This window comes from Primulina huaijiensis, chromosome 14, assembly GCF_012295235.1.
Source record: "Primulina huaijiensis isolate GDHJ02 chromosome 14, ASM1229523v2, whole genome shotgun sequence".
Lineage (NCBI taxonomy): Eukaryota > Viridiplantae > Streptophyta > Magnoliopsida > Lamiales > Gesneriaceae > Primulina > Primulina huaijiensis.
In genome coordinates this window covers 111,329-137,227 of record NC_133319.1, presented here as the reverse complement: position 1 = coordinate 137,227, position 25,899 = coordinate 111,329, and the positions used below count along the sequence as shown (strand labels likewise).

At 32.5% G+C, this 25,899-nt stretch overlaps 3 protein-coding genes across 5 annotated transcripts; 2 read left to right on the top strand and 1 right to left on the bottom strand.

The window, feature by feature from the left end:
• Window positions 1–378: 378 nt before the first annotated feature.
• Window positions 379–4,791, bottom strand: LOC140957883 (ABC transporter A family member 2-like). Its single transcript, XM_073415291.1, has 15 exons — window positions 4,426–4,791; window positions 3,817–4,048; window positions 3,530–3,723; window positions 3,273–3,458; window positions 3,094–3,189; window positions 2,810–2,998; window positions 2,313–2,472; window positions 1,989–2,221; window positions 1,796–1,913; window positions 1,633–1,709; window positions 1,437–1,526; window positions 1,198–1,341; window positions 802–1,098; window positions 630–710; window positions 379–542 (listed from the first exon to the last, which is right to left on the bottom strand). The coding sequence occupies exons 1-15, from the start codon at window positions 4,789–4,791 to the stop codon at window positions 393–395; spliced, it is 2,613 nt and encodes an 870-aa protein (XP_073271392.1). The 3' UTR covers window positions 379–392.
• LOC140957882 (ABC transporter A family member 10-like) lies at window positions 4,724–11,562 on the top strand. 3 transcript variants are annotated; one of them, XM_073415290.1, is made up of 18 exons: window positions 4,724–4,881; window positions 5,562–5,856; window positions 5,996–6,072; window positions 6,190–6,307; window positions 6,409–6,528; window positions 6,617–6,732; window positions 8,298–8,459; window positions 8,624–8,786; window positions 8,862–8,987; window positions 9,084–9,167; window positions 9,385–9,737; window positions 9,827–10,027; window positions 10,124–10,233; window positions 10,316–10,400; window positions 10,494–10,616; window positions 10,710–10,815; window positions 10,924–11,012; window positions 11,098–11,562. In XM_073415290.1, exons 2-18 carry the CDS (start codon window positions 5,640–5,642, stop codon window positions 11,389–11,391), a joined length of 2,544 nt encoding a protein of 847 aa, XP_073271391.1. In that variant the 5' UTR covers window positions 4,724–4,881; window positions 5,562–5,639; the 3' UTR covers window positions 11,392–11,562. The 3 variants fall into 3 exon arrangements, with proteins under 3 accessions (XP_073271391.1, XP_073271390.1, XP_073271389.1); XM_073415289.1 differs by having other exon boundaries at window positions 4,748–4,876; XM_073415288.1 differs by lacking the exon at window positions 4,724–4,881 and adding an exon at window positions 5,239–5,390.
• Window positions 11,563–14,798: 3,236 nt separating this feature from the next.
• LOC140957741 (ABC transporter A family member 7-like) lies at window positions 14,799–18,135 on the top strand. The gene is made up of 12 exons (XM_073415113.1): window positions 14,799–15,032; window positions 15,197–15,359; window positions 15,435–15,560; window positions 15,657–15,740; window positions 15,958–16,310; window positions 16,400–16,600; window positions 16,697–16,806; window positions 16,889–16,973; window positions 17,067–17,189; window positions 17,283–17,388; window positions 17,497–17,585; window positions 17,671–18,135. The coding sequence occupies exons 1-12, from the start codon at window positions 14,916–14,918 to the stop codon at window positions 17,962–17,964; spliced, it is 1,851 nt and encodes a 616-aa protein (XP_073271214.1). The 5' UTR covers window positions 14,799–14,915; the 3' UTR covers window positions 17,965–18,135.
• The last annotated feature ends 7,764 nt before the right edge of the window (window positions 18,136–25,899 follow it).

Genomic DNA, 25,899 nt, shown 5'->3' with positions numbered 1-25,899 from the left:
AACTGTCTTTCGTATTAATTATCGTCATAATGAATTTCTAGTTATGCCTTCTATTCTAATAAATGCTGTTGGATATTGAACTTGTACCAGTCAAATTAATTTGAAAAGATAATCATAAATTTACTTTCGAATTTCTCATAAATTAATAATTTCAGAAGATGCTTCAATAAGCAATAATACCAACTGTCATATCACAGCATTGTTCATCTTCCATATATCATAAGTCATAACGATGATTTACTGTCAACATACAATTCTACAAGAAACTCAGCTGATCTATGATGCAATGGTAGACGTGAGGCCTATACCAATGACAATACCAGTTGGAGAATCTATTTCTTTATACATTTCCAGATGAATTGGCCATTGAAACAGGTGGAGTTGGAAAGTAATCAGGCACTGGCATTTTCTCGTGTTGTAGCGGTCTCCATCTCTGCTTTCTCTACAATATTCAGGAAAACTTCCTCAAGTGTAGCCATGCCAATCACTGTGTTCAAAATTCCAAATATTTTCTCTCGTTTTTCGAGATCTTCAAAGAAATCCTGAAAGTTTCATGACGAAAATCTATCAAGAACGACAAAAGAATTTTGTGCGCAATTAAATATAACTTGACTGATATATATTCTTACATGTAACAGCTCCTCTTTCTCACACTGGATAACGAAAGTCAAGAAATATTTTTCCTCCTCTTTTGGAACCACATTCAGATGCTTTCAGAAGTTAAAACAAACGTAGTTCCAATCAGAAGAAGCATATATAAAAGGGAAAACTTCTATAAAATAAAGGGTGGAAGTTAGTTACCTGTCTGAAATAATCTTTTACAGCGTTTCGATTCTCCAGGTTAACATCTACCACTTCAGCTGCAGTATTTAATTTTGGAAAGCTTACTTTAGCAGTAAAACCCGTTCCAAATTTGGACTTCAGAAATGTCGAGTTTCCAATGCAACGAAGCCTTCCTTTAACCATGATTCCAATTCTATCAGATAACACATCGGCTTCTTCCATAGAATGAGTTGTTAGAATGATCGAACGGCCTTGTTTTGCAGATTCGATCACATTCCAAATATGTCTACGGGCTATAGGGTCCATTCCGGTGGTCTGGAAATCCAAATAGGGGCATCTAAGAGTTTATCTTGACAAAAAAGAAAAATTGCTGATAAACATAAATGATGAATGACATTTTGAAAATTCGCATACCGGTTCGTCCAAAATCACAAGTCTTGGATTTCCTATCAGGGATATTGCAAAGCTAAGTCGACGTTTCATTCCCCCGCTGTAGCTACAGGATCTTACATTGGCATCAGCAGTAAGTTTCACCTGTTCCAGCAGTTTTTTAGCTTCCTGCATTTGAGAATGTACCAAGATTACAGATCGAGTCTTCTACTCTTGTTAACTCATCATATCATTAAAGATATGACTCGTGAGTTAACACTCACCGATTCGTGTGAATTTTTGGGCAAACCTTTGATACTGGCAAACAGTTTAAGGTGCTCAACAGCAGACAGTACATCCCAGAGCGTATCGAACTACAATACAATGGTTAATATAATATAACAATCCAAAATTTTAATTCTTGGAAACAAAAGCAGTACACAGAACTTTTGAAGAAGATAAGCATAAAAGAAGAGCAACCTGTGAACAGACTCCCATCATTCCTCGTATATTTTGCATACCAGCAGCACTTCGAATAGAATGTCCATACACCAATGCTGCAACAAAGAAAAGTAGCAATGATTTTTTTAATTATTTGATACTATCCAACCCTTTTACATTATTCGAGGGAAAAAACTATTACCATCTCCACTGGATATGGAGGTGATTCCAGTAAGGCAAGAAATGGAAGTTGTCTTACCAGCCCCATTGGGACCTAACAGACAGAATAACTGATCCTTGGGGATATTCATCCACACTCCCTGAGGAATGATCCATTAGCATCCTTAAATATCATGCCTGGACCACAGAAACTGAAGGAAATAGATGAAATATACCTCAACAGCAACAAAAGGTTTCATCTTTTCACACAAGCAAAAACAGCAACAACAGAATCTGTGGGCTTTTACGGCAATCTTAGTATATATCTTGGTTAGAGCACGGAACTGAACAGCTATGTCAGGTTCAAGAACTCCTTCTTTTGCCTGTTGTTTTGCAGAATTTTCCTCTTCAATGACACTCTCGTCATCAATAGATGGAACAGAATAGGGGTTAGAAGTTGTGACATTTTCTGATACAGAAAGGGACTGAATTTAATTATCTGTGAAAGTCAACACCCCAAATACATGCTAACGGCATTCAGACAGTGTACTATGGGTGACCTGTGAACTTGTTTTCTCCTTTTCCAGTCCAATAGCTAGCTTTCAGAAAGTATAGTACCGATTTTCTTGAGCCAGCAGAATTCGGGAAAACGTTGTCAAGATAGATCATTAAAATGATCCACAAGAAGAAAGTAGCAATCAGACGCCATAAGTAGTAGCTCTGTCACAATAGAACCGTTGGAAATCAAAGAATACTTTCTAAACATAGATATGATATTATTAAAATTATGATTTATTTTTTGTATGATTTGATTGTGAGTTTTAGCCACATAAATCTTGTGTTGTGTTGCATTATCTCCTCACTATATTTCCACTTCTTTAAACTTCAACATTAACCATTAATTGGCACAAAAAAGTTGATACACAGAGATACATATCCAATTACCAAGAACGTGGATAAATGGGAAAAATGTTATATACTATTTTCTTGTTTTCTTTTGTACTGTATACAGTGAGCAAGCATAATATCTATTGGGCTTGTGGACGAGTTTTCTTACCAATGGATAACAGATCTTTTCACTACTTTTATAAACACATTCAGATAGTTGATTCCAGCTGATCCTGGTTTTTTCTGATGTGCTCTCTAGGATCACTAGTCCTCCAAAGAAGAGATTAGGAGGGAATAAAGACCATAGAACTCGATGCCACACTTTTGACTTATCAGAATATATGGTGCCGTTTCCTACCTGCACTAGAACAAGAGGCGATATCATTGCTGTTACATCATTTTACGATAAAAAATTAAGTACCCTATGATCTGCTCGTCTGAACCGATACTTACACTAGTCATAATTCCCATTATAAACATGGCCAATCCCACTGAAGTGGGTGAGGAGGACTTCCTTATGAAATTTGTGATCATTAAACCAAAAGCAGCCTATAGAAAAACAAGAAAATGAGCTGGACATCAGCTGAGGAATTATATTATAGTTAAAAATGGACTTTTAGACAAGAAACTACCAAGTTGAACTGGAACATGAAGAAAAGAAGCAGAACAATCAAGAAGTTGTTTTTCGCGAAAAGATCCCAGCGAAGAATTAGCCCAAAAAGTGCCGTGAAAAGTGATGAAACAATAGTCATGAAACAATTCCAAAGTATCCACGATGACCAATAGGCAGTGTCAAAAAGGCCCATCACTGTCATTGCCTGTGAATGAAATAATTCAACCCATAAAAAATCATGATATATAGTTCTTTTGTTTGAAATATACATAGTACCTGGCGATGTTTGAGTTCTTTTTCCAGAACGACATAATTAATTTGAAACACAAAAGCCAACACAGCAGCTGCCAAGAAAAAGATCCCAAGAAAGAATTCAAATACAGAATCATCTCCTTCTATGCCATATGTGGATGCCATATAAGCTGGATGTGCATATTCCTTGAAGCCAACTATCCAGCTGAAACTGGGATCTGACAAATATCAATCACATTAAAAAGATTGGACAAAAAGAAAAGGGAAAAAAAGATGCGATTTTGCGATTAATCTTCTGTTTTATTTGGCACCTCCTATCAAAGATCTTCCTATTTCACGAGACGCTGCAATTTGGAGAGGCATTTGGTATTTGAATGTGGGATCTTCAACTTGCCTTCCAATTTTCTTGGTATTTGAATTTGTCACAGTGCCATAAGATATTACAGTGGCATTTTTTTCCTCGAAATGTAAGGCTCCACAGGTAAGCATCGGATTCACGAGTAGCCATTCAAGTACTTCATCTTTGGTTTGGAATGATTTCACCTCCACGAATCATACAGACTCGTCAAGAAATGTTATGAAAAGGAAAAAGAATCATAAATCAAATAGTATCATCTGGCATAAAGGCCTTTACTCATTCAACATGATTAGTTCCTTTCCTTTGATATCTCCTCATTATTATTTGAAAACCTTCAAGATTTCACTTTTCTGTCATGCGAATCCATCATTTCGGAACAAAACATCTAATGATAGAATGGTAAGAGGAAAATGCAACCCTATGTATACATATATAAAACAGGCTTCCATTACTAAAAGGTATTACGAGTACATCTCAGGGCGCGCTCAGGAATAAAACCTGAAAACTTTATGCAAAGATTTCAACAATGCAAAAAGAAACCTACTTCATGAATTAACATTACCTTATCAAATGGAATAGGTCGACCAGGATTGTTTGCCATGATACGACTTACAATAGAATCGATCCTACGGCTTCCACCACCGCTCCAAACAAAGTCGTAACATGGGACTTTAATGAAGAACATGTCTTCACAAGGTGGAATGGAGAGATCACTAACAGGCTTTGGATCATGAACAGCGCCCATGATTGGCTTCTTCTCAGAGTACTTATTCATTTCGGTGATTCCAAACACCAAAGCCATGAAAATAATGGATGAAAAAAGCTGTATGAACGTGATTCTTTTCTGTCTCAAACAAAGGATGTAATTTTTCTTCAACAGTGCAGTGGTCTGTTGCATTAACAAAGGGAATCCGGTTTGCATTTCCATTGCTTTTCTGGTACCAAACTGAATCGTTCTTCCTTTGAGGCAGGGTTTATATCATGAATTCTGGAGAGGGAGCCAACTCGGATATGTGAGGTTTTTGAATTTCTCCTTTTCTTTTTCCAATTTTGAAGAGGCCTCGAATTCTGTGGGCAACGCGTTTTTCTTCTATTTCAAGAATGGTTGATCGATACATGAAATTTCTTGAAATGTTTCATCGACAGACCTCTGTAAAATATGATTTCAAATTAAGTAAACTGCGTAACAGTTGGCGTGTCAAAAATACAAAAACCCCACTAGATTTCTATAATTACTACAACATCACATACGTTACGTTTGTAATCTAAAAGGGATTGTTTGCCATTAATTTATCGTCCTTTCCGGTTTTAACGTTGTCAAATGCAGAAAGTTTTGCAGATATTTGGGTTTTGCGCGTGGAATTGAATTTAATTGTTTTGAATTTTTAAAACGAAAAGAATTGAAAAAAAAAAAACACCATAAGTTTGCCATTAGTCTATTAACCCACTCATCAGAAGAAGAAATCATTCATGGCTGGGTTTTGGAACCAGACCAATGCTTTGTTTCGGAAGAATATTTCATATCATGTACAATCATGTCTCCATGTTTTCTACGGCATCTTTGTTTTAGTATCTTTTTGCATTATCTAGTTTATTCCAATGAAGATTTTCACCTTTCTGCAAGTCCCCCTAACAATCTACAAGTCTTGGGCTGAAAAACATATTTTATGCAATTCCTGAATTTATGTTATTCTGCAGAAACGGCACGTGAGATCAAATTTGCGGATCGTTTTATTCCCAGTTATCGTATTTACTGCCATCGCGGTCGCTGAGCACATGTTTAAGGCTAGTACTAAACCAAAGATGAACTTAGAGGGAGCATTTAACACCACCATGGGAAATCCTCCTCTCTTGCAAGTGCCTGCTCCTGATTTTCGTGCTGTGAAAACCAAACACAACGAATACAATGACCTGCCTGATGAATCATGCAGAACAAAGGGGTCTTGTCCAGTGACTATACTAGTAACAGGAGAAAATAAGACTCTTGGAGAAGGTATTCGTTGGAATACTAAATTTCTGTAATCTCATTGATTTTCTTGATTTTGTTTGTGGCGAAATTTTCATAAATTAAATTCAACACTATTTACCAAACACTCGCAAAATGATTTGGTTACATTTTGCAATCTTTGAAGGTGTGATGGGGACAATCACAAGTTCATCCACCCTAAATGTTTCTGATGGGTTGCCTGCTTTTGCCAAAGGTCTTTTTGTAAGTTAATTGTGCCATCGGTTTATTGTTTTTTCTTCTTCTCAATATTCAAGGAATCTTTTGTGCATAAAATGATTTAAATGATACTTTTATTTCCCTAACTTATGACTTGATCAGGGGACTACTAGGAGCCCTGGTGTTTCTTTCTCGGATCAGTTCGATGAAAGTAGCGATATCTACATTGTTCAGCCACAATGCTCCATTCATTCACTCTCAGCATCTAGTTCAACTTATGGTAAATACATGAGAAATTTTTGGATTCCAGAGATATTAATTGATACCCATTCTTGATGGTGAATATTTTTGTCTATCTTGGTACTTCTGTCTTGATTTTAGGCATAAAATGTGCTAGAGCTTGGTCTTTGTGGCGGAGAAGCTATTCAGAGATTAACAATGAGCTGTACATTGGGTACCTAATGGGAGGCAAAGAGAGAGTGATCAATGAGATCATGGGAGGTTGGCTAATAACTTGATATATATTTTCGATAATCCCTTCGTTGCTCATATGCATCAGCTTATTCTGATCGTCAATCTTTATTTGTAGCATATGATTTTCGGAATTCTAGTGCAAAAAACTTTGATGTCACTATTGCATACAATGCAACATACATGGGAGGAGAGGAAGGACGAGTGGTGCGAGTTCAGAGAGCTGAGAACATGGTACTTCATCAAAATTTTCAAACTTATTGCTTTTGGTGACTAATTATATTTCTTTTCAAGTAGACTGTTGTATAAGGTTGATGATTCCACTATGTTTGAAATTTTAAAAAAAAAATTTACAGCCTCAAAATTAAAGGTATTGTTTATGAAAAAATGTTATGTAACAAGCTCATTTTCATGGGAGAAAATTGCAATTTTAGTCTGGTAAGTCGACATGTTTTGAGTTTTAGTCCTGTAACTTGTTAATATTTTGTTTTTATCAAGTGACTTCGATTACTTTTTTTTGTTTTGGTCTTTTGTTTTGCCAAAAACCACTAAACCCTTCGAATATTATTTCTGTGGTTTGAGAGAAAACGAGTATTTCGGACGGAAGTTTAATCTTATTCATAATAAAAGGACACTGCTTATTTATATGTGACAAAGACAAATCAATTGATAAGAAACTTAATCTAATCTAACTTTAAATAGTAGATAGAAAATTATCTAATAAACTAAAGATCATATATTTATTTTAAACTCAAATATCCAACAGTTTCTTTGGCACTGATGACCTCCTATGTTATCATGTAGCGAGATTATATATGTTAAAATAAATTTAAACAAAAATAAAGAGGAAAAATAAAACAAAATGACACCTAATGTTTCAAAATGAGGGGGAAAAACTTGACTTTTACCTTTATTTTTTTCTTAGATAAATTTGAATATGTATAATATAATCTTTATTCTCGTCACATGAAGCATGTAGAAGATCATCGATATCAAATAAGTAATATTTTGTGCTCACCTGTAACTCAAAAGACAAGGAGAGGAGCTACGAGCTGCTATTCCTGAATCCGATGAAGGAATAGAATGCCCCCCATTCAATAATTCGTATTCATAAATCCACCCTGTACGTAGTCTATGTCTGAGGAGCATACTTGACAGGAGATAGACAGAGGCGGTAGAGAGGTCCCCCTTTCTCGCGTAAAAGCGATCAGAATTCGAACACGCCGCGTTTTACTCCGAGAGGTACCGAGCGACGAGTTCACGTAAGCCATTCACTAAAATATGTCTATGGTTAACTAATTGACGGGCTGCGGGAATCTTAATGAATGGAGAGGGTTACGAGAAGGGAAAAAGGTTAAAACAAAAAAAAAACTAAGTCATTGAATGAAAAACAAATATTGACAGATTTAAATACTAAAACACAAAATAAGTCTACTAACACGACTAAAATTGCAAATTTCCTTTAATTTTCGCATTTCTATTTATTTTTTGTATTTTCAATGTATTTGTCAGATCTGTAGAATTGGTCCTGAAATTTTAGCCCATGCTATAAGCACAATAAGAAATGGTATTTGCTGGAAGAGTCGAGTTCTGGTATGAGGAGATCACTATCTCAGTAACATTTGTGTTCCCCTGTGTTCTGCAAAAAAGTAAATCCATGTCATGGATCTTTACCATTTCACACAATGTTTTAAAATCCAACTCTTTTAATTTGTAAGATTTACTTTAAAAATCTATGTATTATATGCTTAGCCTGAAATTGAAGCACTTGATGCATTGATACATGGGACAAAAAACAGGTGGCCAATGGTTTTCTCCAGTTTTTGCTCGGTCCAGCCACGAATATGATATTAGAGTCCGTATCAGGAACACCCCAGCTGAACCATTACATGGGTCCAAGTGCAGATGACATCGAACTTTTAGTAGTTTTGTATGCATGGATGATCCTACAATTACTTCCTGTAAGTTTGCTGTGTTGTAGAAATTCCAGGCTCAGATTCTAGTTAAAGCAGTGTTTCCCATTCTGTCATTAATGCTAATTTTTTAAAAAAATATATATTTTTAGTAATTTGTAGAAATATCGATAAAAAAGAAAGAAATATATGAGGTGATATCTTAAATGCAGGTAATGGTGGAAATTTTGGTATATGAAAAGCAACAGAAGTTGAGAATAATGATGGGAATGCATGGCTTAAGCAATGGGGCTTACTGGTTTATTACATACATGTATTTCCTCGTCGTATCATCAATTTATATGTGTTGTTATCTAGTATCCGGTAAACTGACAAGTAAGTTCGTATCAGAAACATCGATCCTTTGAAATATTTCTAGGTTTTTTGGGTAACATTTACTCCATTCTCCAGGACGTCGGGTCTTTATCATGAATTCTTTTTCTCTCCAATGCACGTTTTACTTCGTCTATATCAACTTGCAAATTACGACAAGTTTTCTACTAGCTCTACTTTTCAAACGTGTGAGGTCTGCTTCAGGTTTGGACTGATCAATTTGATATTTCAAAGCATTTTTAATATTTTCATTATCAGAGATTTACTAAGAATGGTCCATCATATTTTCTGAGTATGTAGTTATCGGATTTTTCATTGTCTTTGGATCTGGCCTTGCGGGAGCAACACTTTTCAGTGATTTGGTTAACGATGCTTCCGTAAATAGTAAGTACAAAAACATATCAAATTGAATTTCTTGTTTAGTTAGTTAACCTTTGTACTTATGTGGAATTTTACGGCTGTTTTTCCTTTGAATTTTTTTAAATAGACTATATATTAAAATTAATAAATCAGCAAACGGAACAAATGTTTCTGATTCCGGAACTAATGTTTCTGATTCTTGATCATAAAGGCTATTTAATCAAATTGCTTACTGTACTAGGAATCTGGATCATTACTCTAGAGATATTTCCCGGATTTGCGTTGTATAGAGGAATGAAAGAGCTCAATGATTATAGCAACGGAGCAGTTAGCACTGGGACTTTTGGGATTCAGTGGCGTCACTTGAAGAATAGCAGCAGTGGAATGAGAGAAGTATTAATTGTCATGACTGTAACCTGGCTGCTTTTTCTACTGATGGCCTATTTTGTTGATAAAATTTCATCGTCTACAAGTCCCTTCTCCTTTTCAAGAATGTTTCAAATGAGAACCATGGGACATCATCAGCACCACAGTTTCACAGGACAAGGACCCAACATTTTCGTGCAAATGGAGAAAGAAGATATTGCACTAGAGGTCATTGCCTAGTGCAACTATCATGAGTCATTTCCTGTTTGATTTCTAAATGGTCTAAATAGTTCGATTATTTCCATTCATTTGTACAGGTGGAAAAGGTTAAAAAATTACAAATTGAACCAAATCCAAACTACTCTACAATCTGCTGCGATCTCAAAAAGGTGTATCCTGGAACTGATGGAACTCCAGATAAATTTGCTGTCAAAGGAGCGTATCTTGCCTTACCTCGAGGAGAATGTTTCGGAATTCTTGGCCCAAATGGAGCTGGAAAGACTACGTTTATTAATATGGTGAGGATAAATACAATATTTATTCTTGCAGAATGTTTTTTTGAAACTAGAAAAGTTTAAATTATGATATCTAATCTGTATTTCATCTTCAAATAGATGATTGGTCTCTTGAAACCAACCTCAGGAACTGCATCCATTGAGGGACTAGATTTGCAGACTCAAATGAATATGATACACTCGAAAATGGGTGTATGCCCACAAACCGAGTGAGCAGTTTCTTATCTTATATTTTTATTAAATGTCATTGCTAAAAATGGTGAAATATCACTAACCGTGTGAACAAATCAGCCTGCTCTGGGATACCTTAACTGCAAGGGAGCACTTGCTCTTCTATGGCAGGCTAAAAAATCTCACTGGTTCCACCTTAACTCGTGTAAGTAAAAAAATCACTGGTTTAGTCTTTATCTTTCCCTTGAATACTTTTTCAGTCGATGCTTCTTTTTTTTTTTTACGTGAAAATGAACAGGCGGTGGATGATGCATTGAAAAGTGCGGACTTGTTTCAAGTGGGAGACAAACTTTCTGGAAAATACAGCGGAGGAATGAAGAGGAGGCTCAATGTTGCCATTTCATTGATTGGGGATCCTAAAGTACAGCATTTGCTGTCAGAGATATATTTGAATTATTTCTACATTACAGTTTTATACCTATAATGATATAAATCTTAAAGTACTTCTTTTCAGGTTGTATACTTAGATGAGCCGAGCTCTGGACTTGATCCAGCTTCAAGAAACAAGCTGTGGCAAGTTCTGAAACAAGCAAAGACGGACAAGAATGTTGTTTTGACAAGTATTTGCATTATTTTCTTACCACTTTTCGTGCCATTTTAAGGAAAAGTGAATAAACTGGCCCGACTAATTTCTTTATCATAATCACTTGCTCTGACTATGATGTCAGCCCATTCAATGGAAGAAGCTGAGCACCTTTGCGATCGAATAGGTATATTTGTCGATGGATGCTTCCAATGCTTAGGTAGCCCAGATGAGGTATGACTAAAGCCAATATCTGACTATTTTCTTTTGATTTTGTTTTTGGCTTCTAAAACCGTGTTGATATTTTATTGAAAAACAGCTAAAGAACAGATATGGTGGATTCTATATACTAACAATGACTACATCTGCACGGGATGTGGAGGAGGTTGAGGGCATGGTTAAGAGCCTTTGTCCAAGTGCAAGAAGAACCTATAGTTTATCGGGTACTCAGAAGTTTGAAATGGCGAAAACTGAGATCAAGAAATCAGACATATTTGGAGCTGTGAAGCATATAAAGCAGAGGTTTGCAGTTCAGATATGGGGTGTGACCGAGACTACCATGGAAGATGTGTTTATTAAAGTGGCTGTGGAGGCTGCTTCTTCTAACGTTTAATATATATAGGATTGTAGAATTGAAAGCTTTATATATCAAAATGGGACTGCGTGCAAGGCAAGAGTAGGTATGCAGACATATATATCTCTACTCTTTTTATATTTTATAAAAGTTGAGACATCAAAAATCTTTCATTTTATATTATGTTTATATTTCCTACATAGAATTCAACGCAAGGGCATGTTGAGTAAGAAAACTTCTAATTTCAAGAGTTGAATTTGAACAATTTCACTCAATCCAAAAATTCAATTTTCTTCACCCACTTGTTTTCCCATCAATACATCTTTTTATGGATTTCATTGAGAAGGGAGACGAAGATATGAAGAGATCAAGCATCTTGTGGCATGGCATTGCTGCTTCGACAACCTTCATCCTACAAAATTCACTTTCTTCATGAGACGTAACTAAACAATTTTCTTTCTTATTCTATTGAATTTCCACAAAGAAAATTAGGATATTTTCAAGTTGCACATATTTATTTTTGAAAAGAACATGGGTTATGTCCAGTGATCCACAATTCATTTACTTTGGTGGTGTTTTCAAGTGTTTTTTTTTTTTTTAATTTCAATCCTTTTATTGTTTTTTCGTTGATCTTTGCTAATTTTCTATTTAAATATCTTTTAGTTATAATCTATGATGGGATTTGAATTTAAATTGAATTGATAACTTCTGTTACTATCGTCGTGTTGTTTCTAAAAAACTAATGAGTGAAAATGAATTCGACTATGCAGCGGATGAAAATGCCTCAGATTTTTCCTCGAACTTTTGTTTTTGTTTTCATTATTATGTTAAACATATATTGTAAGTGAGAATGAAAAATTTTTTTTTTTTAAAACGAGAATGGACAATATGTGGTTGTATGTTTAAACTCCTTTTAAATTTCAAATGATTTTTCAGTTGTTTACACGTGGAGTGTAGGCACGAATATCGGTTCTTTGGATTTGGTTCTGGTCCGGTTCAGACCGGTTTTGAATCCACCAATGCCGAAACTGGTCTTAAACCGGTTCCAAATCGGCTCCAGTTCCAAGCTATTTACCTTGAAACCAATCTGATTCATTAGCCAAAATAAACTGGTTCTGTATTTTTAAAAAATAATAATAAAATTTGCAAAAATAAATGGTAGAAACAAATTATTTTTATTAAGTAGGACCGGTTCTAGATCAGCTCTGGTTCCAAGGTATTTACCTTTAAATCAATCCGATATATTAGCCAAACCAATAGTTGATGGACCAGTTTGGTTCGAACTGGTTCCGTGATTTTTTGTTAAAAAATAACAATGGGCAAAAATAAATGGTAGAAAAAATTGTTTTTATCAAGTACTTTGAGATGAGAAAATATATCACACAAAATGATAACTATAAATAAAACATTGATATCTATATTAAAAATTTAAAATTCATCATGATTTACTAAAATATATTCGAAATTTTTCGGGTTTTCCTCGGACTTGAGCTTGAAAATTTGTCCATTGCTCCGATGGTCTTATTCTTTTTTCTGTAGCAAATCAATCTTGTAGACATGTTAGCATGCTGAGCCGTTTTCAGTTTTAAATTAGTTCTTTTTTCGCCAATAATTTTGCTGCATGTTGAAAATGCTATTTCGGAAGCAACGCTTGAACATTGAAATGCTAGGACATCTCTTGCAATTGCCCCTAAGACTGGATAATATTGCAAATTTACTCTCCACCATTTTAAAACATCTAAATTTTATGGAATTCAAAAATATTGGATTAAATAGATCTATATCTCATTGGACTATATTGTTGTAACATATTTTCCATTCAACTTTTATCATTTCAAACTTTAAAAGAAGTTGATTGTTCTCATTTTGCTTTTTATTTAAGCTCTTCTTCCGGTTCCGGCTGGTTACTCGCTCCACCCTATTCGTTAGAGTACAAATCGAATAACTCTTGAAGAGAATGCATGATTGATTTCTTTTGATCGTCAATATTTTTCTTAAGAAAGTTAGCATAATATTCAAAAAAGTATTTCTAAGTCACTTTGACGAGGGTGAAACAAGGTTGTTAAGCCATAAACAATTGAAATTGTCTCCTAATATTTAAAAAATTTATCTTTCATACTTGAAATAACATAACTCATAACAATATCGGTACAATATTCAATAGAATTAAAAACATATTGAAATGCCAAAAGGTAGAAACATGATTGCAGTAGAGATGTTAACGCTAGAAAATTTTTCTGTTGCCTATTTAAAACTTTCCAACAAAGAAGCACAGTTACTCAAAATATCACAATTAGACTCAGTCAATATTAAAGCTTCTGCCGCAGCATTGTTGTAATACAGTGTAAGTAATTCTTTAAAACGTAACAAAGTACTAAGTAAGTGATAAAAAGAATTCTATCGAGTATCAACAGGAAGAGAAAATTTCTTATATCTAATTTTGTTAGCAATTACTAGTGTTTTACAATCACGACCATATCTTCTTCTGCGTAATAATTTACCACATACTTTGAATTTTTCTATCGCAGTAGTCATGCTTTCATCTAAGACACATGTAACACATAAATTATAATATGACATGCTTATCTAACATGACAAATTACCTTCAAAAATTAATCTTAATGAGTCTTTAAGGTATTTAATTGCAACATTATTGGCACTCAAAATATCTAACATAATCGAAATTATTTTCCTTTGTATGCTATAAACATTAGCAACAGTTAAAATACATCTAGTTATAGTATATTCGTTGTATGAATATTCTAATTTATCTAAAGATAAAATTCTTTTTTTGCATATTTTAAGTTTCATCAATTCAATAGCATGTAACAACAAGATAAAATTCCAATTTTTATTAGTTCTATATCAATTTTCAAACCAACTCTACAATTAGGCAAAAACTTGTGCNTTTCTCGCGTAAAAGCGATCAGAATTCGAACACGCCGCGTTTTACTCCGAGAGGTACCGAGCGACGAGTTCACGTAAGCCATTCACTAAAATATGTCTATGGTTAACTAATTGACGGGCTGCGGGAATCTTAATGAATGGAGAGGGTTACGAGAAGGGAAAAAGGTTAAAACAAAAAAAAAACTAAGTCATTGAATGAAAAACAAATATTGACAGATTTAAATACTAAAACACAAAATAAGTCTACTAACACGACTAAAATTGCAAATTTCCTTTAATTTTCGCATTTCTATTTATTTTTTGTATTTTCAATGTATTTGTCAGATCTGTAGAATTGGTCCTGAAATTTTAGCCCATGCTATAAGCACAATAAGAAATGGTATTTGCTGGAAGAGTCGAGTTCTGGTATGAGGAGATCACTATCTCAGTAACATTTGTGTTCCCCTGTGTTCTGCAAAAAAGTAAATCCATGTCATGGATCTTTACCATTTCACACAATGTTTTAAAATCCAACTCTTTTAATTTGTAAGATTTACTTTAAAAATCTATGTATTATATGCTTAGCCTGAAATTGAAGCACTTGATGCATTGATACATGGGACAAAAAACAGGTGGCCAATGGTTTTCTCCAGTTTTTGCTCGGTCCAGCCACGAATATGATATTAGAGTCCGTATCAGGAACACCCCAGCTGAACCATTACATGGGTCCAAGTGCAGATGACATCGAACTTTTAGTAGTTTTGTATGCATGGATGATCCTACAATTACTTCCTGTAAGTTTGCTGTGTTGTAGAAATTCCAGGCTCAGATTCTAGTTAAAGCAGTGTTTCCCATTCTGTCATTAATGCTAATTTTTTAAAAAAATATATATTTTTAGTAATTTGTAGAAATATCGATAAAAAAGAAAGAAATATATGAGGTGATATCTTAAATGCAGGTAATGGTGGAAATTTTGGTATATGAAAAGCAACAGAAGTTGAGAATAATGATGGGAATGCATGGCTTAAGCAATGGGGCTTACTGGTTTATTACATACATGTATTTCCTCGTCGTATCATCAATTTATATGTGTTGTTATCTAGTATCCGGTAAACTGACAAGTAAGTTCGTATCAGAAACATCGATCCTTTGAAATATTTCTAGGTTTTTTGGGTAACATTTACTCCATTCTCCAGGACGTCGGGTCTTTATCATGAATTCTTTTTCTCTCCAATGCACGTTTTACTTCGTCTATATCAACTTGCAAATTACGACAAGTTTTCTACTAGCTCTACTTTTCAAACGTGTGAGGTCTGCTTCAGGTTTGGACTGATCAATTTGATATTTCAAAGCATTTTTAATATTTTCATTATCAGAGATTTACTAAGAATGGTCCATCATATTTTCTGAGTATGTAGTTATCGGATTTTTCATTGTCTTTGGATCTGGCCTTGCGGGAGCAACACTTTTCAGTGATTTGGTTAACGATGCTTCCGTAAATAGTAAGTACAAAAACATATCAAATTGAATTTCTTGTTTAGTTAGTTAACCTTTGTACTTATGTGGAATTTTACGGCTGTTTTTCCTTTGAATTTTTTTAAATAGACTATATATTAAAATTAATAAATCAGCAAACGGAACAAATGTTTCTGATTCCGGAACTAATGTTTCTGATTCTTGATCATAAAGGCTATTTAATCAAATTGCTTACTGTACTAGGAATCTGGATCATTACTCTAGAGATATTTCCCGGATTTGCGTTGTATAGAGGAATGAAAGAGCTCAATGATTATAGCAACGGAGCAGTTAGCACTGGGACTTTTGGGATTCAGTGGCGTCACTTGAAGAATAGCAGCAGTGGAATGAGAGAAGTATTAATTGTCATGACTGTAACCTGGCTGCTTTTTCTACTGATGGCCTATTTTGTTGATAAAATTTCATCGTCTACAAGTCCCTTCTCCTTTTCAAGAATGTTTCAAATGAGAACCATGGGACATCATCAGCACCACAGTTTCACAGGACAAGGACCCAACATTTTCGTGCAAATGGAGAAAGAAGATATTGCACTAGAGGTCATTGCCTAGTGCAACTATCATGAGTCATTTCCTGTTTGATTTCTAAATGGTCTAAATAGTTCGATTATTTCCATTCATTTGTACAGGTGGAAAAGGTTAAAAAATTACAAATTGAACCAAATCCAAACTACTCTACAATCTGCTGCGATCTCAAAAAGGTGTATCCTGGAACTGATGGAACTCCAGATAAATTTGCTGTCAAAGGAGCGTATCTTGCCTTACCTCGAGGAGAATGTTTCGGAATTCTTGGCCCAAATGGAGCTGGAAAGACTACGTTTATTAATATGGTGAGGATAAATACAATATTTATTCTTGCAGAATGTTTTTTTGAAACTAGAAAAGTTTAAATTATGATATCTAATCTGTATTTCATCTTCAAATAGATGATTGGTCTCTTGAAACCAACCTCAGGAACTGCATCCATTGAGGGACTAGATTTGCAGACTCAAATGAATATGATACACTCGAAAATGGGTGTATGCCCACAAACCGAGTGAGCAGTTTCTTATCTTATATTTTTATTAAATGTCATTGCTAAAAATGGTGAAATATCACTAACCGTGTGAACAAATCAGCCTGCTCTGGGATACCTTAACTGCAAGGGAGCACTTGCTCTTCTATGGCAGGCTAAAAAATCTCACTGGTTCCACCTTAACTCGTGTAAGTAAAAAAATCACTGGTTTAGTCTTTATCTTTCCCTTGAATACTTTTTCAGTCGATGCTTCTTTTTTTTTTTTACGTGAAAATGAACAGGCGGTGGATGATGCATTGAAAAGTGCGGACTTGTTTCAAGTGGGAGACAAACTTTCTGGAAAATACAGCGGAGGAATGAAGAGGAGGCTCAATGTTGCCATTTCATTGATTGGGGATCCTAAAGTACAGCATTTGCTGTCAGAGATATATTTGAATTATTTCTACATTACAGTTTTATACCTATAATGATATAAATCTTAAAGTACTTCTTTTCAGGTTGTATACTTAGATGAGCCGAGCTCTGGACTTGATCCAGCTTCAAGAAACAAGCTGTGGCAAGTTCTGAAACAAGCAAAGACGGACAAGAATGTTGTTTTGACAAGTATTTGCATTATTTTCTTACCACTTTTCGTGCCATTTTAAGGAAAAGTGAATAAACTGGCCCGACTAATTTCTTTATCATAATCACTTGCTCTGACTATGATGTCAGCCCATTCAATGGAAGAAGCTGAGCACCTTTGCGATCGAATAGGTATATTTGTCGATGGATGCTTCCAATGCTTAGGTAGCCCAGATGAGGTATGACTAAAGCCAATATCTGACTATTTTCTTTTGATTTTGTTTTTGGCTTCTAAAACCGTGTTGATATTTTATTGAAAAACAGCTAAAGAACAGATATGGTGGATTCTATATACTAACAATGACTACATCTGCACGGGATGTGGAGGAGGTTGAGGGCATGGTTAAGAGCCTTTGTCCAAGTGCAAGAAGAACCTATAGTTTATCGGGTACTCAGAAGTTTGAAATGGCGAAAACTGAGATCAAGAAATCAGACATATTTGGAGCTGTGAAGCATATAAAGCAGAGGTTTGCAGTTCAGATATGGGGTGTGACCGAGACTACCATGGAAGATGTGTTTATTAAAGTGGCTGTGGAGGCTGCTTCTTCTAACGTTTAATATATATAGGATTGTAGAATTGAAAGCTTTATATATCAAAATGGGACTGCGTGCAAGGCAAGAGTAGGTATGCAGACATATATATCTCTACTCTTTTTATATTTTATAAAAGTTGAGACATCAAAAATCTTTCATTTTATATTATGTTTATATTTCCTACATAGAATTCAACGCAAGGGCATGTTGAGTAAGAAAACTTCTAATTTCAAGAGTTGAATTTGAACAATTTCACTCAATCCAAAAATTCAATTTTCTTCACCCACTTGTTTTCCCATCAATACATCTTTTTATGGATTTCATTGAGAAGGGAGACGAAGATATGAAGAGATCAAGCATCTTGTGGCATGGCATTGCTGCTTCGACAACCTTCATCCTACAAAATTCACTTTCTTCATGAGACGTAACTAAACAATTTTCTTTCTTATTCTATTGAATTTCCACAAAGAAAATTAGGATATTTTCAAGTTGCACATATTTATTTTTGAAAAGAACATGGGTTATGTCCAGTGATCCACAATTCATTTACTTTGGTGGTGTTTTCAAGTGTTTTTTTTTTTTTAATTTCAATCCTTTTATTGTTTTTTCGTTGATCTTTGCTAATTTTCTATTTAAATATCTTTTAGTTATAATCTATGATGGGATTTGAATTTAAATTGAATTGATAACTTCTGTTACTATCGTCGTGTTGTTTCTAAAAAACTAATGAGTGAAAATGAATTCGACTATGCAGCGGATGAAAATGCCTCAGATTTTTCCTCGAACTTTTGTTTTTGTTTTCATTATTATGTTAAACATATATTGTAAGTGAGAATGAAAAATTTTTTTTTTTTAAAACGAGAATGGACAATATGTGGTTGTATGTTTAAACTCCTTTTAAATTTCAAATGATTTTTCAGTTGTTTACACGTGGAGTGTAGGCACGAATATCGGTTCTTTGGATTTGGTTCTGGTCCGGTTCAGACCGGTTTTGAATCCACCAATGCCGAAACTGGTCTTAAACCGGTTCCAAATCGGCTCCAGTTCCAAGCTATTTACCTTGAAACCAATCTGATTCATTAGCCAAAATAAACTGGTTCTGTATTTTTAAAAAATAATAATAAAATTTGCAAAAATAAATGGTAGAAACAAATTATTTTTATTAAGTAGGACCGGTTCTAGATCAGCTCTGGTTCCAAGGTATTTACCTTTAAATCAATCCGATATATTAGCCAAACCAATAGTTGATGGACCAGTTTGGTTCGAACTGGTTCCGTGATTTTTTGTTAAAAAATAACAATGGGCAAAAATAAATGGTAGAAAAAATTGTTTTTATCAAGTACTTTGAGATGAGAAAATATATCACACAAAATGATAACTATAAATAAAACATTGATATCTATATTAAAAATTTAAAATTCATCATGATTTACTAAAATATATTCGAAATTTTTCGGGTTTTCCTCGGACTTGAGCTTGAAAATTTGTCCATTGCTCCGATGGTCTTATTCTTTTTTCTGTAGCAAATCAATCTTGTAGACATGTTAGCATGCTGAGCCGTTTTCAGTTTTAAATTAGTTCTTTTTTCGCCAATAATTTTGCTGCATGTTGAAAATGCTATTTCGGAAGCAACGCTTGAACATTGAAATGCTAGGACATCTCTTGCAATTGCCCCTAAGACTGGATAATATTGCAAATTTACTCTCCACCATTTTAAAACATCTAAATTTTATGGAATTCAAAAATATTGGATTAAATAGATCTATATCTCATTGGACTATATTGTTGTAACATATTTTCCATTCAACTTTTATCATTTCAAACTTTAAAAGAAGTTGATTGTTCTCATTTTGCTTTTTATTTAAGCTCTTCTTCCGGTTCCGGCTGGTTACTCGCTCCACCCTATTCGTTAGAGTACAAATCGAATAACTCTTGAAGAGAATGCATGATTGATTTCTTTTGATCGTCAATATTTTTCTTAAGAAAGTTAGCATAATATTCAAAAAAGTATTTCTAAGTCACTTTGACGAGGGTGAAACAAGGTTGTTAAGCCATAAACAATTGAAATTGTCTCCTAATATTTAAAAAATTTATCTTTCATACTTGAAATAACATAACTCATAACAATATCGGTACAATATTCAATAGAATTAAAAACATATTGAAATGCCAAAAGGTAGAAACATGATTGCAGTAGAGATGTTAACGCTAGAAAATTTTTCTGTTGCCTATTTAAAACTTTCCAACAAAGAAGCACAGTTACTCAAAATATCACAATTAGACTCAGTCAATATTAAAGCTTCTGCCGCAGCATTGTTGTAATACAGTGTAAGTAATTCTTTAAAACGTAACAAAGTACTAAGTAAGTGATAAAAAGAATTCTATCGAGTATCAACAGGAAGAGAAAATTTCTTATATCTAATTTTGTTAGCAATTACTAGTGTTTTACAATCACGACCATATCTTCTTCTGCGTAATAATTTACCACATACTTTGAATTTTTCTATCGCAGTAGTCATGCTTTCATCTAAGACACATGTAACACATAAATTATAATATGACATGCTTATCTAACATGACAAATTACCTTCAAAAATTAATCTTAATGAGTCTTTAAGGTATTTAATTGCAACATTATTGGCACTCAAAATATCTAACATAATCGAAATTATTTTCCTTTGTATGCTATAAACATTAGCAACAGTTAAAATACATCTAGTTATAGTATATTCGTTGTATGAATATTCTAATTTATCTAAAGATAAAATTCTTTTTTTGCATATTTTAAGTTTCATCAATTCAATAGCATGTAACAACAAGATAAAATTCCAATTTTTATTAGTTCTATATCAATTTTCAAACCAACTCTACAATTAGGCAAAAACTTGTGCGAGACGGTCTCACGGGTTGTATTTTGTGAGACGGATCTCTTATTTGGGTCATCTATGAAAGAATATTACTTTTTATGCTAAGAGTATTACTTTTTATTGTGAATATGAATAGGGTTGACCCGTCTCACAAGAGACCTACTCTGACAATTAATACTCGAAATATGTGAAATTAATTATTCTTTGTATTATTTGTATATATCTAAACAATATTTTTTAAATGTGTATCTAAAAATATTATGAAAATCACGTTAAATAGTATTAGTAAATTAAAAAAAAAATTTCTTGTTCAGCTATTAAATTCCCACCACCTTCGATGGCAATTTCCATAGCCTTTTCCTCCTCGTGGCCAAGGTTGTCAAATTCGGAAATATAGTCAAAATCTTCACCAAAATCTTCACCAAAGTCCTTATTATGATTTGAAGACGACGCCATTGAAATTAATGTGTATTGTAAATAAAACACATACCTTGAAAAATAATAGCAAATAAGATATTGTGGGCAGAAAAATCTATAATTGGAAGAATGAGATTGTTGTGTAAAAATGTTGAAAAATTATTCACATATTTATACAGGCTGGGGGGAATGCAAAAAACATTTGGCCATGTTCGTTGGCACCAACAACAAATTCAAATTTTTTTTTTTAAAATCAAACCGGTTCTGGTAAGTTCGGATCCGACATGGAACCAAAACCGGTTTCAAACGGTTTTTTAACAAAACCAGTTCACTCCATTAGAAAAAGGGTTTGGGGCAGTTCTGGAACCGGTTCGGACGAATCGAATATTCTGGGGTCGAACTGTCTTAAGCATTCCTAGTGGAGGTGCCAAAAGGCCCTATTCTAATGTCATATATTGGTCATCGTAAATGACTTGTTTATGAGAAAACAAATTTGATAAAAATGTCATATATATGATTTATTTCATAAAATGTGCGAAAAGGTATTTGATCTTTGTATAGCGTGACGTGTTTGCTATATTTTTTGCTTAGTTTGATTTGTCTCGAAGGGTGTGGATACAAGACTGAGATTCTTTGATTGTGATATCAGAGAAAAATTTTGGATATCTGTTTTTTTCTTCTTCTTAATTCTTAGAAATGCTGCTGAAATTAATTTTTTTTTTTTATTTTGTTCCTACATTGAGCTTCGTTTCTTTCATATAAATGGTACATTAACTCAAAACTTGTGAATGTATCTCTTAACAGTTTGTTGCAGTTTCTTTGGAATCTTTTAAAATGTCGTTAAATTTTTGAATATCCAATACATCTGTAAAAGTGATTTATGTTAGATAACTAATGAAAGGGAGAATAAGGAGTATTTTTCAAGGCCTATGGAGAAGTATTGTTGACCGTATTATTTATTTAGGAAAAAAAGCATAGAGATTTCATTTTCAAAAAACAAATGTATAGAGGCTTCCATTTTGATAATGATGGTGATTCATTATCTGTTATTCAACTGGAGATCATATCATATAGAGACGTGTCTCGATTTAATACATATTATATTTCCAATTTTCTTTTTATCTAAATTGGATGTGTGATATAAAATTGAGGCAAGTCTATGGTTGGTTTAGAAAATAAAAGATGGTTGGTTTGGGATCTAATCCATCCACGAATTACTGATAAAAACTTGTGTGAGATGGTCTCACGAGTCGTATTTTGTGAGACGGATCTCTTATTTGGGTCATCCATGAAAAAGTATTACTTTTTATGCTAAGAGTATTACTTTTTATTGTGAATATCGGTAGGATTGACCTGTCTCACAGATAAAGATTCGTGAGATCGTCTCACAATAGACCTACTCTTACATATTTTGATGTTAACAGGTGATTATATAAGTAATTAATTATTTATTTATTTAAATAATCAAGTCCTCACACACGTTTCTAAATAAAATATGCCCGATCCCAAGCAAGTGGGAAACTTTTTCTTTTGCGACAATTTGTCTGTCAACCTCAATCGACTCCAAACAATTTAAAATTGTAATCGCTGGAAATTATGATATTTGGGAAGATCAATTGCAAGTGTATCCACGTCAAGTAATATAATAATATTTATTTTCCATCATAAGACGGTGGCGGGGGATACGGATATTCACTGGCGTTTCATATATCTATTATATATATAAATATGTGATTTTATATGTGAATTTTTATATATATTTTTATTAATTACTTGTTTTTAATGTTGTCTATCATATTAATTGCTTGTTTTTAATGTTGTCTACCCATATTATTTTATCCAATAATTTAGAAATATGTGATTTTATATGTGAATTTTCATTTATATCATTATTAATTACTTGTTTTTTAATGTTATCTATCTTATTAATTGGTAACTTTTAATGTTGTCTAGACACATTATAATATGTTATTTTTAATCCAATGATTTAGAATTTTTTTATTTATCTTTTCTTATGTCAATTAAATTAATTAAAGTTTAAAAATAGTTCATTGTTGAATAATGAATTTTCTTTGGTGTTTTGTTAATTTTTTTTCATGTCCTCATTATTTTTTATGGTGACTTTGGCTATAACTTATTAATTTTAATATTTTTTGCAAAAGTTTATATTTAAAAATTTCTCTAATACAATATGGTTAAAAATTTTATTGTGATATACCATTTTTTATAAAAAAAAAGTTTCTAATTTTTAAATATCTTTACTTATGACCGTTGGCTAGAATTTATGTGTTTAAATAAAAAAAAATTTGAATCAACATTTTTTGTGGTTTATATTTATAAATTATTTTAATAAAACATGGTAAAAGATCGTTGTGATTAGGCCCGTCAATTTGGATTGAGTCCATTGATTTGGCCCACATCACTAAACAATTTAAGTGAATTGGGTTGAAATTTTGTCAATACATTTAAAGGTGGGCCTTAATGAGCTCACACGAGTTTATATTAAATATCTATATATCTAATATTGTCGATTTTCAATCATGAATTTCTCGTGTAAAAGGGAGAATATCGTCTTGACTTTAAAATTGTGATGTTAGTATCTTGTCCATATATTGTGAGTTGTTGAGATATTTTGGTAGTCACTGAAAATCGAGTGTCAAAGTTTACATTTGAAATGTGTTTTTGGATTCCTGACAATATGTTCGTTAACATATTATTTTTAATTTATTTTTATCAGTATCGTGAATGATAAACATGTTTATTGCAATAAAAAAATATTATCATATCTTTAAATTAATATCCACTTTCATGTTTGACATGTTTTGAGTCTTAAAAAAATGTGGAACAATAGATTCAAGCAAACGAATAAACAAAGTCTGGAGCGAAACCAAAATTATGTGGTAACAAGAATTAAAATATAAACCAATAAATTTTTAGTGAATTTATCAATGTTAAGATGCATAACAAATCTTATATCATAATATATAAAATTTCAACCTTATAAATGAAATAAAGCAGATATATATGAAATATACAAAATTTCATTAAAAATACAATCCAGTAAATTATTGTATTGTGTTTTATTCTCAAGAATTCTTATCAAACTCAGTGATTGTAGATTTAGTATCTATTAAATAAACAAACTAAAGAGCGTGTCAATCAAATTAATTAAGTAATCACATATTTTTGAATTTCCTGATTAGTTTTTTATCTTGATAATTTGTTTCATTTAGTATTTTAAATCATAAGACACATTTACTATAACTAAAAGCACGAATTTTTTTTAAAAAAAATGTTCATAAGGACTCAATCACTAACTTATACGGAAAAAAATTATGAACATACTATATTTAAAAAATTCTAATTAATTCAGCACATATGCTGACAATTTTATAATTAATATAGAAAAATTCATTTACAATAATCATATTTAATTTTTTTTGAATTAACATCATTTGTTTCATAAGATATTCATCACAATTGTTTATTAATATGTTAGTCTTTAAATTTGAATTATGATGTATATTTTTTTTCTAAAAGTTCTTAAATAATGATTTAATATATTTATTTGACACTTCAATATTAATATTTTAAAATATATTAATTTTATATGTATATTGTATGCGTGCAACAATTCTAATCCTAACAATAAAAATTCAATAAAAATCTAAAAATGAATTAGGTAGGACATAAAAAATTATCTAATTAAACAAAAGACAGATGACAAAAACTAGATACTTTTTTTTATTACCTATAAATTACTAATATCGACTTCTAAAGATTGAAGTTGANGTTCTTAAATAATGATTTAATATATTTATTTGACACTTCAATATTAATATTTTAAAATATATTAATTTTATATGTATATTGTATGCGTGCAACAATTCTAATCCTAACAATAAAAATTCAATAAAAATCTAAAAATGAATTAGGTAGGACATAAAAAATTATCTAATTAAACAAAAGACAGATGACAAAAACTAGATACTTTTTTTTATTACCTATAAATTACTAATATCGACTTCTAAAGATTGAAGTTGATGAGAGTGGAGGCCACTATTTACTAAAAAAAATCAAAAGTTAATGTTTGAATGAGTCACACTGGTTGACTACCACACTGCAAATTTAGTGAAATAAAAATGAATGACAAAGTGAGTTAATAAAAATATTATAATTGGCTAAGCTGAATGAAACTCATATATATAAGTATCTCACTTGATATAAGTAGGTACTCATATTATGTTTTGTCACTTCACAAAATGAAAGTTTATGCATTGTGGTGTTCTACATTTGCTTAATTTTTCTCTTGATTTCAAATTTAATTCCATCATCTAATGATCTTAAATATATCTTAGAATTTTTTCTAAGTACCTAATCTTAAATGTGATCAATTAACCAAAAAATTATTATATTTTGTATACAACAATAAATAGATTAATACATTTGAAGATGGAAAAAGTAATGTATTGACAACAATAAAAAAAAAAGTTAGAATTAACACTTGATTATCTAATTTCAATAACGTGATCGTTGTTCAGAATCAAAAACTGGTGTACTTCAACTTTTTCATTAAATTATATAAACTATTCTCTTAATATTTTTAGTTGTATAAACATATTGTTCAATCTATTAAAATTAAATAGTAAAATTTAATGATTAGTAGAAATGTATT

Bases quoted from the DNA above. Each gene is read 5' to 3' on its own strand.
- LOC140957883 (XM_073415291.1), bottom strand. From the start codon at position 4,791: ATGGAAATGCAAACCGGATTCCCTTTGTTAATGCAACAGACCACTGCA. The intron at 4,049-4,425 runs GTAATGTTAATT...TGATTCGTGGAG, and splicing joins GACCTATTCCATTTGATAAG to GTGAAATCATTCCAAACCAA. The intron at 2,473-2,809 runs GTAAGAAAACTC...CTATTGTGACAG, and splicing joins AAAAGATCTGTTATCCATTG to AGCTACTACTTATGGCGTCT.
- LOC140957882 (XM_073415288.1), top strand. From the start codon at position 5,334: ATGGCTGGGTTTTGGAACCAGACCAATGCTTTGTTTCGGAAGAATATT. The intron at 6,529-6,616 runs GTTGGCTAATAA...CTTTATTTGTAG, and splicing joins GATCAATGAGATCATGGGAG to CATATGATTTTCGGAATTCT. The intron at 6,733-8,297 runs GTACTTCATCAA...GACAAAAAACAG, and splicing joins TTCAGAGAGCTGAGAACATG to GTGGCCAATGGTTTTCTCCA.
- LOC140957741 (XM_073415113.1), top strand. From the start codon at position 14,916: ATGATATTAGAGTCCGTATCAGGAACACCCCAGCTGAACCATTACATG. The intron at 16,311-16,399 runs GTCATTGCCTAG...TCATTTGTACAG, and splicing joins AAGAAGATATTGCACTAGAG to GTGGAAAAGGTTAAAAAATT. The intron at 16,807-16,888 runs GTGAGCAGTTTC...TGAACAAATCAG, and splicing joins GGTGTATGCCCACAAACCGA to CCTGCTCTGGGATACCTTAA.